Raw genomic sequence first — 14,723 nt, forward strand, 5'->3', positions numbered from 1 at the left:
ATCTACCAAAGAAGCAGGTGAAGGAAACCTGGTAAAGTATTTTACCAGGTTTTCTTTTAACAGAAAAAGACTCTCAATACTGTATTTTGAGAGTTGGGACATGCCAATGAGATCCTAAAGAAGAGACTAGCATACTGAAGAATGGCCAGTCACACGGGCACAATCTATCAGCCGAGATGGACCCAGGGGACTCCAGGCCACTTGATTTCTACATTCCCCATGTCTTTGAGAATTTGACCACAAAAAAACAAAACAAAAACAAAAAAAAAAGGAAGCTTTTTAGAATTCTGCTCCCTGGGAGGAGCATAAGGCCTCCCAGAGAGGCACACTCGGGCCCACCTCCCCTGCCCCACTGAGCCCTCGCACCTGAGTGATGGGAGACAACGGGGACAGAGTGGGCGACACCTGCTGGGCCTGCTGCCGCCTCGCCTCTGTGCTCAGCGACAGTGGGCTGACGCCGGCCGGCCGGTGCTGCGGTGAGGAGCCGGGCGTGCTCATCCCTGAAAGGGAGAGGGTGGGTGTGACGCCAGCCACTGGGACCAGGGCAGGAGGCACTCACACACGAAGGGTCACTGCCGAGGACAGCCCATTCATTCACAGGTACCAGCAGGCACATCCTGATCGCCAAACCCGGGGAGCCCCCTCTGAGGCCCTAGTACCCTGACGGGAGGCTCCCCCAGCGCTGCAGGGGCTCCCACCTCCAGTGCTGGCCAACATGCTCCCCAGTGATCCTGCCATCCCCCCAGAAGGGGCGTGTCCCATAGGCCCAGCCAATCAGCACTTCCCCCACTCTGGGCTACCACACGATTGTCCCCTGGATGGACACCTGACCAGGCTGGCCAAATGAGATCCTGCCCAGGGGATTTTGATGGAATTCCAAGAAGGAAGGTTCAGAGTTGTGTGAGGGGTAACCACAAGGGAGCTGAGGGGCAGAAATAGCACCTGAGCCCCAGAGGCAGCCATGCTGGCACTTCTTGGTTTCAGGAGACAATGAATCCCCTCCTTTTTCTTTTTGCCTAAAATAGCTTGCATTTGATTAGCTCCAAAACCAAGTTGGTCTTGCCTGATGCTGCAGTTTCTTCCTGAACCTCATCGTTCTCCTCACCCTCATCCCTCCCCAGGACTGCTCCTTCGGCTAGCTCTCCTCTTGGCCCCTCCCAGCCAGGGGCACATCCACAACCTTCGCCGCCGCCTCCCATGCACTTGCCACACTGCAGCACCAACCCCACTAGTGACCGAACTGGAAACTCAGTTACTTCATCTTCTTCCTGCCGGAGCTCCTGCTGGGGCGCTCCAGGTCGCCCCTTCCTTCCCTCACCCTGGCCTCCTCCCCCAGCAAGCTGATCCCTGATGTGTCTGTTGTGAAGGAGCCAAGAGAGGTCAGGTTCAGTGTGGCAGCAGTTGAGGCCTGCTGGCTGATCTTGGGGTACAGGGCCAGGAAAGCACAGGCCCCCTGACGCTGGGAGCAGGAGGGGTGCCCTGGGGGCCAGGCTTGATGCCCCCCGACTTGGTTTCCTTGTCCCTTCCAGTTCACCGTGAGGCCCCAGTGAGGTGCTGAGCAGGCTTGGAATAGAGTCTGGCTTGCAGTCAAGGCCAGGTGAAGTTGCCTGACTCACCAGGGGAGCTGGGCCCAGCCTGCGGAGGGCACCAGATCAACTTTATTCCAGCGGATGAGGTGGCAAGTTCAAGGGTGGACGAGGGTACAGCCTGCACACACTCCGGAAGGGAGATGACAGGCAGCCTTCCCTCCACCCCGAGGCAGCTATTTGCTGGGGCCGTGTCATCGGTGCTGGGCGAGCCCAGTCATGCCTGCACTTCCCTCTCAGATGCCCTGGCGGCTCCACTCAGCTGGACACTGAGGTGGGGGGCGGGGGCTGACACTGCAGCAAAGCCCCTGAGGGCCAGTTTCCACACAGACCCTGGACCCAGAATCAGGCTGCTGCAAACACAGCAAAGTCAAGGGAGCCGTCGACAGAGGCCTAGGTGGGTGGCGTCTGGAAGACGCCCGCTGAGGGCACCCTGGAGTCGGGACCCTGCACTGCTCCCTTGTCTTCTCTGAGCATCCAGCGCTCCACTCGTCCAGCAGGCCAAGGGATGCTTGCCGCCCACAGCAGGCATGGATGTCGGGAACTGATAAGCACGAGAGGCAGATGCCAGGGGTGAGTAGGCTGGAGGGGCGACAAGGCCAGGAGAGGCCTGCCGCCAACTGGAGAGCTCGAGTCCCTCTGAGGTGGAGGACCTTGGCCCACCACACTGGGCCTGATTCTTCCAGTGAGGACTGAAATCCAGGTTTTTACATGCGTGTTTGAATGTCCATTCAAAACATCACACACAGTCGGAGGCCAGCCAAAACACACTGGGCGGTTAGGCTGCCCGCCTCTAACGTCTGTGCTGAACACAAGGGAGGTTTTTAATCCTCTGCCTGGCTGCAGTGAGCTCCAGGCCTCACAGGCGGGCAGGCACCACCCCTGAGACACCGGCTGGGCCGAGGGAAGCCTTGCTGCCGAATTCCTTCGGACAACCTGGATCACCTTTGGGAAAAGAAGTGGGGCCAGCTGGCAGGGAGGCCAAGCGTGGGCAGGGAGAGCTGCCAGGGGAGGGCAGGCCAGGTGGCGGGAGCCTGGCCCGGCGGCATGCAAGCCCTCTGTGCGGGGCTGGCTGGCCCCAGAGGTGTGCTGCGAGGAAGGACCCCAGCCTGCCCACCTCCCACGCCCAGGAAACGACTTTAGCAAACGTGGAAGGAGAGAGAGGGGCCTCCCTCTTCCTCCTCGTCCTGACTGCAGGGTGGACTGGGCAGGCAGGGGGAGGGGGCGGGCTCCATGTGTGCCAGGGGCCGGGTGGCGGCTCTGCTTGATGTAAAACGCGCCGGGAAAACGAGGCCCCGGCCAGGCAAGCTGCCGTGGAGTGGCAGGTTCGCAAACAACCGAACACATGTCAGACATTACTGGGCCGATGCGCCGAGCCAGGCAGGCTGGGGTCTGGGCCCCCGCCTGGGGTCTGTGCTCAGTCCTGCATCCATGGTTTTCACATGTGTTGTGTTTTCCTGTGCTTGTTTAGACTCGGCTCGGGCTGGAAGTGCGTGGCTCCTAAGCGGCCGCTGGGGCTGCGGGTGGGGGAGGGGCTGCCAAGGACCCTCCGGCAGAGGGGGTGGTGCTCTGGAGGCTGCTGCAAGGCGTGAGGAGAAAAACGGGGGCCAGGAAACAGTGACTTGGCGTGGGGGGGCCCTCCCTAGCAGCCCCAGAGGCGACCCTCCAATTTCTCACTTGCACAGGCCTGTGGACACTGCCCACCCACTGGTCTCTTGGCGGGCCCAGGATCTTGGGGTCCCCTGAAACTGCTTGTTTTGTGTTCTGGGCCTTCCCTGGAAGAGGGGGACGGGGCATGGCCAGGGCAAGTGTCTTCTGCCTGATGGCTGAGCCAGCTTTTCACTTGAACACCTAGGGAGCGTGCACCGCCCTCAGCAACCCTCACCTGCCCCCAGCCCTGTCCACATCAAAGCCAGTAAGGGCTCCGGGTTCCTTCACTCCCAACTCCACCTGGCTCCAAGGCTGGCCCACTTCACCCTGAAACCTCTCTGCACAGCTGCCCACGGGGCTCCGCCCTGGCCCAGGGGCTGCTGCCCATTCTTTACAGTCGGCTTCCCCAGAGGAATTGCGGCCAATACTAATCTGAGTGTGTGATTCTCAGAAAATTCTGTGTGGCACCGCCCAGCAGGGGGAGCACAGGGTGGAGGTGCTGTGGGTCCGTGGACCAGGTGAGCATGGGGCCCAGGCTGTGGCTCCAGGCTGAGGAGGGCATGATGAGGTGGTGCTTATCAACCACTGAGTCCCAACACACGTGGGGACACATGCGAGTCCCCATGGCCCCTCTTGCCTGTCCAGGCTGCTGGGGGACTGCCCCTTTTCCCTGTATGCAAACCCACACATCCCACAGTCAGCATGGGTACAGCGGTCACAGCAAGGATGTGTGAGACCAAGGCCCAGCCCAGGGAATGATGAAAGCAAAGCAGTGACTTGACAGCAGCTGGGTGTGTGCAGAAAAGCCACTCGGTGTGAGAAGGGGCAGGTCATGGGCAGGGGGTCAGGAAGCCTGCAGAAGGGAGAATGGGTGTCTGAGCAGGGAATGGGGTGAGGAGCCTGGAGGAGGGGGGTCTGTGGGGGAGGGGCAGCATGTGCCAGGGTGCCCTGTGTAAGTTCACTGGCTGGCGAGGAGTCGGGGTGGGGAGCAGGATTAGGGGGCTCCCGGGGGCCTGAGCAAAGGAGAGTGGTGAGCTGATGGCCATTCTGGGTCGGGGGAGGGGTGGGGGGACCCAGCACGTGGGGGCCAGAGAGGGGAGTCTGGGGTCCTGTCTAAGTCACAGGGGGACGGTGCCGCCGGGAGTCCTCAGGACAGACAGGGCCAGGGTGGCACTGAGGGTTCCTGGGACACTGGGACCCTGAGATGTCCTCAGGGATGGGTGGCTGCGCAGTATGGGGAGGGGGCCGGGCTGGAGTGGCCTAGGCTGTCAGTCACAGTGGGGCACGGGAAGGGCAGGGAGATGAGAAGGGGGAGGGGAGTGGGCGGGGCGGGACGAAGAGCAGGTCAGGGGGGCGCATGGGGAAAGCCTGGGCTACCCCAACTCCCTGAAGCCCCCAACACCCGGTAAGAATTGTGCTCTAATCCCTGGGGTCATGCGCCTTCCCGGCCCCGGGCCTCTGCCCAGATGCCCTTCCCCTTTGGTCGGCCTGGCAGCCCCAAATCCCCACGGTGGACTCTGCCCTCACTCACACACACACACACACACACACACGCGTGTCATCCTGTCGGGCAAGGGCGCCTGGGGCCCTCCACCCCCGGGAGCTGGCTCAGCCCTCACTCACACACACACGCACATCATCCTCACTGGAGGGGCAGTCCTGTCGGGCAGGGGCGCCCGGGGCCCTCCACTCACCGTGAGCTGGCTCAGCCCTCACTCACACACGCGCGCGTGCCCTCCTCACTGGAGGGGCAGTCCTGTCAGGCAGGGGCGCCCGGGGCCCTCCACCCGCCGTGAGCTGGCTCAGCCCTCACTCACACACGCGCGCACGCCCTCCTCACTGGAGGGGCACCCCTGTCAGGCAGGGGTGCCCGCCGCCCGGCCGGCTTACCCTGGCCGGCAGCACCGATGCCCAGGTGTGTCAAGTTGGCTGCCAGGTTGCCGGTGCTGCTGGAGCTGCTCAGCGCGGGGAAGGTGGGCTCCTCGGGGTCCAGCGGGGTCGGGAGGGGGGAGGGGAAGTGGATGTTGGTCAGGTCAGGCAGGGAGCCCCCCGTGTTGTGGGTGGCGGGGATCAGGGCTGTAGTGTTTTCCTGGTCGGCGGATGGAAAGATGCTGGGGGGGAAAGGCCAGACAGAGGGGGAGGTGAGCTCTTAGGATGGCAGCTGGCCTATTCTCCCCCAGAAGCTGTGGTGGGGGCAGGAGAAGGCTGGTTGCAAAAAAAAAAAAAATCAGCAGGTGCAAAATGACACCCCACAGTGAGGCGCTGCTCTGCTGGAGAAACAGCTACCAGCACCTCCAGTGGAAACTGAGAAGTGGCTGGTGGCTCGGGGCTGGGGGGAGGGGCTTCCCACTGACCAGGAACGGGGTGTGTCTGAGGTGCAAGGGGGCTGGGGAAGGGGCTCCGTCATCTCAGGCAGGCAGGGGTAGGAGTGTCCCCCAGCGTGGGGCTTGCTGGGTGGCCGCCAGCGGCACAGAGCCCTTATCAGGAGGTGTGGCCTCATGAGCGGACGGGAAGACCAAGCAGCCCTTGGTGGCCTTGGGCACACGGGGTGGGCCCTGCTGAGACTTACTTGATTCCAGGAACCTCGCAGGACTTGGGCCTGGGCCCCGTCTGAAAGAGAAGACAGCAGAGCCTGAGCCAGCCTCCTCACATGCACTGCAACCCCTCACAGTATGGCTGACCTCCCTACAAGGGCTAAGAAGTACTCCACAAGAATTGAGTTTACTGGGACTTCCCTAGTGGTCAGGTGGCTAACAATCCAGTGGCAATGCAGGGGACACAGGTTCGATCCCTGGTCTGGAAACTAAGATCCCACATGCCATGGGGCAACTAAGCCCATGAGCCCCGGAGCCTGTGCCTCGCAACAAGATAAGCTATTGCAGTGAGAAGCCTGTATGCAGTGACAAAGACCCAGCACAGCCAAAATTCAACAGATTAATTTTAAGAAAGAAGAAAGTTTAGTCTCGGATAAAGAATATGTAGCCCCAAAGAACAGAAGGAGGGGCTGCCCCAGACACACCCGGGGCAAAACCAAGAACTGTGTGGAGATGGCTTTCCTACAGCCCCTCCCGGCTTCACTCCACCTGGTAAGGTGTGCATGGGCCAGGGGTGGTGTGGTCCCGTCAGAGCAGGCATTGGGGAAGTAGAGGAATCCTGTCCACTCTTCACATCCGAATCCCCTGGGGCTGTACCATGGCTGTTGGTAGCCAGCGGGGGGGCAGGACCACTGAAAACCCACTCAGGTGCCTGGAGGCTAACACCCTATGTCACTCCTGAATCAAAGCAGGCAGGGCTCTGGTGGCAGAGGCTCCACTGCTCAGAGTCCCTCTGTCCGTGGCAAGGAAGGATATCACATGGAGAAGCCTCAGGAGGCTCAAACCGGATGCCACAAATAACACGGAAGATGCTGACCACGCCCCCTGCTGACCTGCTTCCCATGGCGTGGGGGCCTGAGCTGTGATTCCCAAGGGGACCCTGCTGCCGGTGTGCTCCCTGGCCCACGCTGCCCGGGGACGGACACTGTGGCTGCCCTGCAGACCAGCCCCGGGGAGAGGGTCCCAGAGAAGCTCTGCTTCCTCTTCCTCTTCTGTGAAGGGGGACACTATCGCCATCCAAGAACCACAGGCTCCAGGCAGGGTCCCTAGACTCTCGTCCGAGGACAAAGAAGGGACTCTCTTCCCCTGGCAGCGGACGTGACTGGGCAGAGCCTCGCATGCCAGCAGAGGGCTCGGCTGAGTCATGTCCCCTATTCGTCTCTGCCTCTCAGGCCCTCAGGCACACACTCCCCGTATTCTTTAAGGATTATCAGACAAGAACGTGGACACACCGGCAGAGGGCTAGGCCTGCCTTCCATGCGCACAGCCAGTGAGCTGGGGGGTGGGGACGAGGGAAGGCCCAACTGGCAGTGATTGGGGCACCGAAGGGGTGGCATGTGACCACCAGGCGTTTAGCCCCTGCAGGGAATGCCAGAGGAACGGGTTTCTACTTGGCCATAGGCTCCTTAATTCCGTGAGTAAACACTCGCTTCATTACCAGATTATTTTTTGCAAAGCACTTTGACAATGACTTTTTCTAAAGAGTCTTTTCAAACGCATTCCACGGATGTTATGGGATCCTAATGGATTTCTAAACAGTACGAAGAATTCACCCATCATCCCCCATCCCACCCCCAACGAATCCACAGGAATTCCTTTCCTGACATCCTCACAGATGTATCCTTTAGTTTCGAGTGGCAGTTAAAAGGAGTCTCCCCCAGATGCTGGGCTCTGCCACCCTCCTCTCACTCCCATGATGCTGGGGCTCCTTCCCTCCCCAGTCGTGACTCTTGCTATCTTCGCTGGCTTTGCAGCAGCAGCACACTTGGGCAGGTGCAGGGACCCCGTTCCCCTTACTGACGCACCTCTCTGCAACTGGACATTTCAGTTACTTTTTCCTTTGGGTTGTTAAGAGTTTCAAAGGTTTTTACCGAGTAGGAAAATCACATGTGTTCCTCAGGCAAAACTGGAACATGCGGACCGGGTCAAGAGCGCTGGCCACAGCCGCACGTGCGTCTCCCCAGGGCCTGGCCCAGCACACCCAGGGATCTGTGGGCGTCTCTGTGCATCTTCTGCCTCTCTAAGCAGCTTCATCCTCCTCTTTCTGCGTACCAGTTATCTCACAAGTCTCTCACGCCTTTAGATCCCAACTCACGCACACACAGCTTTCTACCCGAGGGCCTGAGGACAGTTTCCTTGTAACTCCCCCACTGGCAAACATTCAGGCTGTTTGCAGTTGATTCAGAGGCTCTGAACACACGCCTTCCTGAGCGCAGTGCTGCCTGCTTCATCATCCCCCTGAAGGGATGAGCGGTTTGAGTTGCTGCCCCCTTTCACTGCAGCTGGACCAGCAATAGGTGTCAATTCTTCTTTTTTTTTTTTTTTACATTCAAAATCGCCTTAGTGTTAAACGCATTTTTGTTCTATTCAAATTCTTTGAAATCTATTCACGGCACAAATTCTATCTTATCACCAGATCTTTTTGTAGGCGGAAACTGGGAAATTTGTTTCGGGACCTAGAAATAATACAGAAATCTCAACCCAACTGGGAATTCCAAGCAGACTCTGTACTGCAACAAAAACTCCAATTATTGTGCAAATAAACGGAAGTTTATGTTTAAAGAAGACGACAAATGACCATAGTTATCCAACACCATGGGTTAGGAGAATGACCACAGGCTAAGAATTAGGTAGTGTAGGTTCTAAACCCTAAGTGTCTTCACAAGCTTGTGCACATCACCTAACCTCCCTGTCTTCCATTTCTTTTTTAATTGAGATATAACTGGCATATAATGTTGTATTAGTTTTAGGTGTACAACGTAATGATTCTATATTTGTATATACTGTGCTGATCACCATAATAAGTCTAGTTAATAGTTAACATTCACCAGTACATGTAAAAACATGGAATGCTTCATGAATCTGCCTGTCATCCCTGAACAGGAGTCATGTTAATCTTCTCTGCATTGTTCCAATTTAATACATGCTATCAAAGTGAACATGGATTTTAATTCTTTACATGGTTTTTCCCAGTGTTAACAGGCCTTCCATTAGCATTCAAGGCCTAACTGGTTAAAGCTAAATGAGGTTTGGGGAATTCCCCGGCAGTCCAGTGCTTAGGACTTTGCGCTCTCACTGCCAAGGGCCTGGGTTCAATCCTTGGTTGTGGAACTAAGATCCTGCATGCTGGGACACACAAAAAAATAAATTAAAAAAAAAAAAAAAAGAATGAGGTTCATATTTCAGGAAAGGGGATGTTCCCCCAACATACTATTTCACCATCTTCACTTGGGTTGTGCTTCTAAAAAGAAATTTTTAAAAGATCAAGAAGGGAAACCATTTTTAAAAGCGCTTAGGCTCTTACCTTCTTGGTGTCCCATCCTTGCTTGGAAAGATTCTTGTCCGTCTCTGACGCGGTCTCCTCCATACCCGGGACCGTTAACAGCAAGACTGGGGTGGGGTGGGGTTGGAGGAGAAGCAGAAAAGGGATCTTTGCAGCTTCGCAGTGGTACCAGGTGGTCCCCGACACACAGAGCCACAACCGTGACATGACTGTAACTGCCCCAACAGTAACTACTGGGGATTGTACTAAAGAACAAAAGAGCTTCATTTTTTAAAAGAAAAGTTAAAAAAAAATCAGAGGACCTGTGATTTTAAAAGAAATGAAACTGAAAGCGCTGGAGCTCAGGGCGTGTGTGGTCTACTCAGGCTTCAGAGGCCTCGGGCCGCAGAGGACCGCCAAGCGTCTCTCCCAGGAGTGGCTGTCTTGCCTCATGTGCCCCACCTGCAGCCCTGTGGCCACCGGTCACCTGGGCTGTTAGCACCCAGAGACTGGGCCCCTCTTGGGGTCTTGGCACCAAGCCACAGAGCTCACCAGAGGCTGAGGTCCATCCACCATGGCAGCTACGGCCCCATGAAAGACCTGCAGTGCTAACCAGTCCCAGGGGGGGAAGGAGGGGAGGAAGGGGCTAGAAGGCATCACTCAAGGCCCTGGAACTAGCTGTACCTGAAGCCCCTTTCCTTAAACCTTTCAGGCAAGGTGAGAGTAAACACTTTATGAGATCCAATTTCTTTATGCCTGTTGAAGGTTGCTTTTCACCTGGAATAGCGGAATTAGGAACCTAGCCAGACGGGTTAATTCCTCCTTCTCAAAACCTAGACGAGGGCATGGGAAGACAACCAGGCTAATCCTAGACTCTGTTACTGCCTGGGCCCCTCCTAGACGAACAGGAGAGGTGTTATGTTTCCCGCCCCTGACCCCAAGGCCAACAGGACTCGGAGTTGCCAGGGGTCACAAAGAGTCCCTGGGAGGGCAAAGTCCACTTGTCCACGCCAAAAGCCCAAGCTTCTGCGGGGACCTCCCTCAGGGTAGACCGTGCTAAGTTCCCTCCAGCATCAGGACCAGGAGGGCCGCGACAGGTGCACTCTCATCCCCCCAGGAGTCTGGAATCCTCGCTTTATTATGGAGACATTCCCTTCCGCGATCTCGCTGCTGGTGCCCAATGAGCTGGAAAGCTCACATAAGCAGGGTGCCTGCCAGCCGAGGGGTGAAGCTCTGGTGCCCATCCTCCTCCTATCAGCACAATCTCCCTAGTGTGTTCACATACTCGCACAGTGAAATGCTACCAAAAGAGTGGGAAGCATTTGGACATCGGCGTACATGATTCATTCTCTGGTTTCAGGGTCCTGGAGCAGGTCAGGCCCACGTGGGTTTCGAGGGCTGGCCTAACAGCATCACACTGCCCTCTCTGGGTGTCGCTGCCCCAGTTTTTAAGATGCTGTGTACCTCCCTGGAAGGTCCCAAGGACACTGCGTGGGCCTGGCTCCAAGGAGGGACCAGGGCCTGGGTACAGATCTGCCCCAGCTACAAAGGTGTGTGCACGACCCAGCTGTAAAGGAGGCTCTGGACAAGAGTTAGGCAACAACTGGCCTCTCTTCCACTCACTGTTTCAGGATGGACCTTAGGGACCAAGCGGGTTCTGAGCATCAGAGCCAGGAAACGATCCAGTGTGAAGCCAGGGATTGAATGGTAGCTGAAGATGAACAACTAGCCCCAACTGTTGGTCATGAGCTGATAAAAGCCCCTTCTGCTTCGGCTTGCGGCTCCCAACATTTGAAAGAATCTGCAAGGACCCCTAGACTGTGAGGTCTTACCCTGAGTCCATCAACAGAAGCCAGTGTGAGTTCACAGGGACTGTTTTCTCTGCCCAGAAAACCCCTACGCATCCCTCAAAATCCAGCTGAAGCAGTGCCATCTCTGAAAGTTTCTCTGAACTCCTCATGTTACAGGCATTGGCTGAGTCTTCCTTCTTAGGTCTGTGACCATGAGGGCACAGTGGCCACCTACTGGACCTGCCTGACCCTAGGAAAAGTGCCCGTGGGCTCTGCCAATACCTCTTTTCTGGTGCGCGTCCTGGGACCCCCCGGTAAAGGGCTCTGGCTGGGTGGGCGTCATCGTGCTCTGGTGCAGGGCGGAGTCAGAATTGGTCCTGGGGAGAGGAGAGAGACAGTGAGCCTCAGCCCCAGAGGGGACAAAGGGGTAATCTTGGCTCCACTCCATCTGGGACCCACACGACAGAAGAGGGTGACAGCTGTGGGACACTTTTGTGAGCTGAGACCTGAGCAAAACCCTGAAGAACAACAAAGCCCCTGCCCGTCCCTGCCCCTCAGATGGGCGTCTCAGCTTTAGGCAAAGGGTGGTGCCTTCCTGCCGAAACCCTGAAGAGAGCGGGCCTGCCAGTCCCACAGCGGCCATCACGGAGTCCCCTACCAGTGACAAATAAGCCAAGGAAGGTCTTGCTCCAACCAACCCAATGCTGCCCAGCACCCAGGAGGGGCTCCAGTCTCTGCCCCAATGACATAATATTCCCTGAGCTGCAGAGGCCTGGAGGGAGGTTGCCTAAGAAACCAGAGGCAGCCTTGGGAAGCTGGGCAGACACACAGAGGGCAGGACCAGCTGCACAGCCAAAGTGGGGGTGAGAGTAAGAGCCATGTGCGCCCAACAGGAATGTCCAGATGCTGAGAGTGAGGCGGAGGAAACCTGGTTCAGGGGCAAGAGCAGATGACAAAGGGCGGGGCTGTCTCTGACCCTGGGGCTGGGTGAGCAGTGAGGCACTGGGGGATCCTGACCCCCCTGCACCAGCTGTGTGTCCCTGAGCAAGTGTTCTGAACTCTGTGCCTAAAGACGGGGAGAGTAACAGCCCCGACTCTATGGAGCTCTGAGTGTCTTACATCAGTTGACGCCTTACTGACTGGAGACACTATCAACGCCACAGGCATTCGTCTGTAGAAATCCCCTGGTCAGTAATGTGTTAACGTATGTGATGGTTGAAATAGGACCTAGGCTATGACTACGTGCTTGGTGGGCATTTAACTGTGTTACTCAATTACATATATTTTGTGGGTTTTTTTTAACAGCTTGCTTACTTTTGATCTTTGTTTCCTGAAATCACCTACGTATATTTTTCTGTGTGTAAGTACTAAAATAAAGTTTGCCTTTTTAACCATTTTTAAGAATACACGCCTGTGTCATTAAAGTATATTCATGTGTGTGCACATGGCTATGTGCTAAGCAGCTTCAGAACTGTCTGACTCCATGCGACCCCATGGACTGTATCCGGCCAGGCTCCCCGTCCGTGGGGATTCTCCAAGCAATAGCAGAGTGTGATGCCATGCCCTCCTCCGGGGGATCTTCCTGACCCAGGGATCAAACCTGCGTCTCCTACGTCCCCTGCACTGGCAGGCAGGTTATCACTAGAGCCGCCTGGGAAGCACCAGGTACGTTAACACTCGTGTCCAACTATCAACTGTGTTATTGTAAACATTTGTATTAGCTACATTGTCGTTGCTGTATCTCCCTAGATGATGACATTATGGGTTTTTTTAATCTTCTGCATGTATTTATGTATTTCCCTAATTTTCTAGTAATATATAATACTTTCCAATCACATTTTCTATGGCTTTTTGGGAATGTGGGAAACAATCATAATGGCACATTAAATGAAATAAAGAAAGTGACGACACTGGATATTCCATACAATCCCAACTTTGGTTAAGAAGAAAAGAAAAAGAAAGTCATAAATCAGAGAAAGGAAAAAAAAAAATCCCTGGAAGACCCCAAAACTGTGACCTCATTGTTACAGGGATAGAGCTGATTTCTAGCAACTTCTGGATGCTTCTAAGTTTTGCCATTTTTAAGGGACTACATCTTGGTTTTCCAAGTACGACCATGATGGAAGTATTGCTTTGTTTCCAATGAGAGGACTGGGGGTTGGTTCTGGGTCACTGACCTTCTCCAGCTGGTGTCCGCAGGTGGCGAGAGGTACACGGTGCCATATGGGCAGCTGTCCACGTGCATGTGAGTTAAGGGGATGGTGCTGCTGGCTCAAGCCCTCCCTGAGCCCCGGGAACCCTGAATGGGCCAGCCCAAGGAGCCAGGCTGCTGGGAGGCTGCGAACAGCTGGGGCCTCGGGGCGGGGGGCCTTTCCTGCCTGGCTGCGAGCAGCCCCCAGGGTGCAGCCCCGTCCACCTAGCACTCAGCACTCACCCCCTGCAAGCGCACGTGCGGGCTGCGCCCCTTCCAAGAGAGGCCTCAGCCGTGAAACAGGGGCCCGTGGGGGCGGGGGGGCTGCAGGGAGTCTAGTTCAGCTGACCCCGGCCTTGACTCTTAATTCTGGGCTGACGGGGTGGCTCCCGGGGCCCCGAGCGCTAGGTCTGGGGCCCATCTGCTCAGGCTCCCCCAGCCCGTGGAAACAAGAGGCAGGAAAGAACAGCCTTCTCTGTGCTCGAGAGCTGGGCTTCCCAGGGGCAGCCACTCGGACGCTGGGGGCGGGGGAGGCTGGCTGGCGAAGCACCAAGGGGCAGCCAAGTCGGTGGGGGGTTGGATGGGGGGATTCTTGACAGTCTTCTCTTCTTGGCCAAGGTGCAAAGGCAAATTTTGTGTCTTCCGATAGCCTCCCTCTGATCTGTCTGGGTCTGGCTCAGGCTCAGATCCCCCTCAACCCCCCTGCCTCGGCTGGGCTGCCCTCCGTGTGGCCCCCGGAGGGTTCACCACCATGGCCCTGATGTGTGGATGCCTGGCTCACAGCTTTCCTGGGCCCCCCTGCCCAGGCAGGCATCTGAGTGCACCCTCCCAACTCATCTCAGGCTGTGTGCTCCAGGGGTCTCTTCTGTATCACTGTTTCCTGTCCCCTAATCCCCCGCCTGGCTAAAGTCTCCTCAGCTTGCACTGCCTCCTCCAGGAAGTCTTCTGGGGTTGCCATGTGATTGTACGCCCTTCCTGGTGCTGCCCAGTAGCCCTGGAAGACTGGAGCAGCCCTGATTCTATCATGGTGTGGGTAGCAGGCCGCTCTGTCAGCTGAAAGCGGTCCCCGCCTCAACCCCCACCCCCCAACCCCGCTGCCCACATCCTCTGGGAAAAGGATATCTGCCTTCCGTGTTTGTCCACTGACAGCGGTCGGCGATGCGGGGAGCCCAGCCGGCCACGCTCCCGGTACACTCTGTCCACTAGCCCATGGTGCCGGGTAGTTCGGCTGGTGTCCAGGCCTGAGGACTGGAAGGGTGTCTGGGGGTGGGGAGGGGACCGATGCGGGGAGGGAGGAGAGGAAGAGATGGAACAAGAAAAGAGAGGAACCCACACCACGGTTATCCGCTGTGATCCGAGATTTGACCCCCCAGAATCTGACCTCAAGGTCCCCCCAACAGCCCCCACCGCCCAGCTCTGGAGACACCCTCGGCTATTCCAGATGGGCCTCCTTTCCTCTGGGGCCCCTGCCCCCAGCCTCCGAGCACTGTTGGTGGGGGGGGGGGGGGGCAGCGGCGAGCCGGGGGTCCCAGGCTCCGGGGCGGCAGGCGTGCAGTGCGGCCGGCATGCACGGGCCAGGCAGAGCGGCGCAAGCTCGGGGCCCGGTGCTGGCTGGGGTGCCAGGGTGCAGAGGGCCCCCCTCCAGCCTCG

The 14,723-nt window shown here is 57.2% G+C and overlaps 1 protein-coding gene and 1 non-coding gene across 3 annotated transcripts in view; both read right to left on the minus strand.

The window, feature by feature from the left end:
- Positions 1-14,723, minus strand: part of CRTC1 (CREB regulated transcription coactivator 1) — an 81,822-nt gene that overhangs the window by 13,083 nt on the left and 54,016 nt on the right. For both annotated transcript variants that reach the window (XM_061421511.1, XM_061421512.1), the window contains 7 exons: positions 14,196-14,333; positions 13,060-13,121; positions 11,165-11,259; positions 9,135-9,220; positions 5,806-5,846; positions 5,127-5,347; positions 367-500 (listed from right to left, as the gene is read on the minus strand). In XM_061421511.1, coding sequence (XP_061277495.1) covers positions 367-500; positions 5,127-5,347; positions 5,806-5,846; positions 9,135-9,220; positions 11,165-11,259; positions 13,060-13,121; positions 14,196-14,333 — 777 coding nt within the window. The remainder of the gene's footprint in view (positions 1-366; positions 501-5,126; positions 5,348-5,805; positions 5,847-9,134; positions 9,221-11,164; positions 11,260-13,059; positions 13,122-14,195; positions 14,334-14,723) is intronic.
- On the minus strand, positions 8,669-8,770 carry LOC133252185 (U6 spliceosomal RNA). The gene has a single exon (XR_009737815.1). It is a non-coding gene; the product is annotated as a U6 spliceosomal RNA (small nuclear RNA).

The sequence above is a fragment of the Bos javanicus genome, chromosome 7, assembly GCF_032452875.1.
Source record: "Bos javanicus breed banteng chromosome 7, ARS-OSU_banteng_1.0, whole genome shotgun sequence".
NCBI classification, from domain to species: Eukaryota; Metazoa; Chordata; class Mammalia; order Artiodactyla; family Bovidae; genus Bos; species Bos javanicus.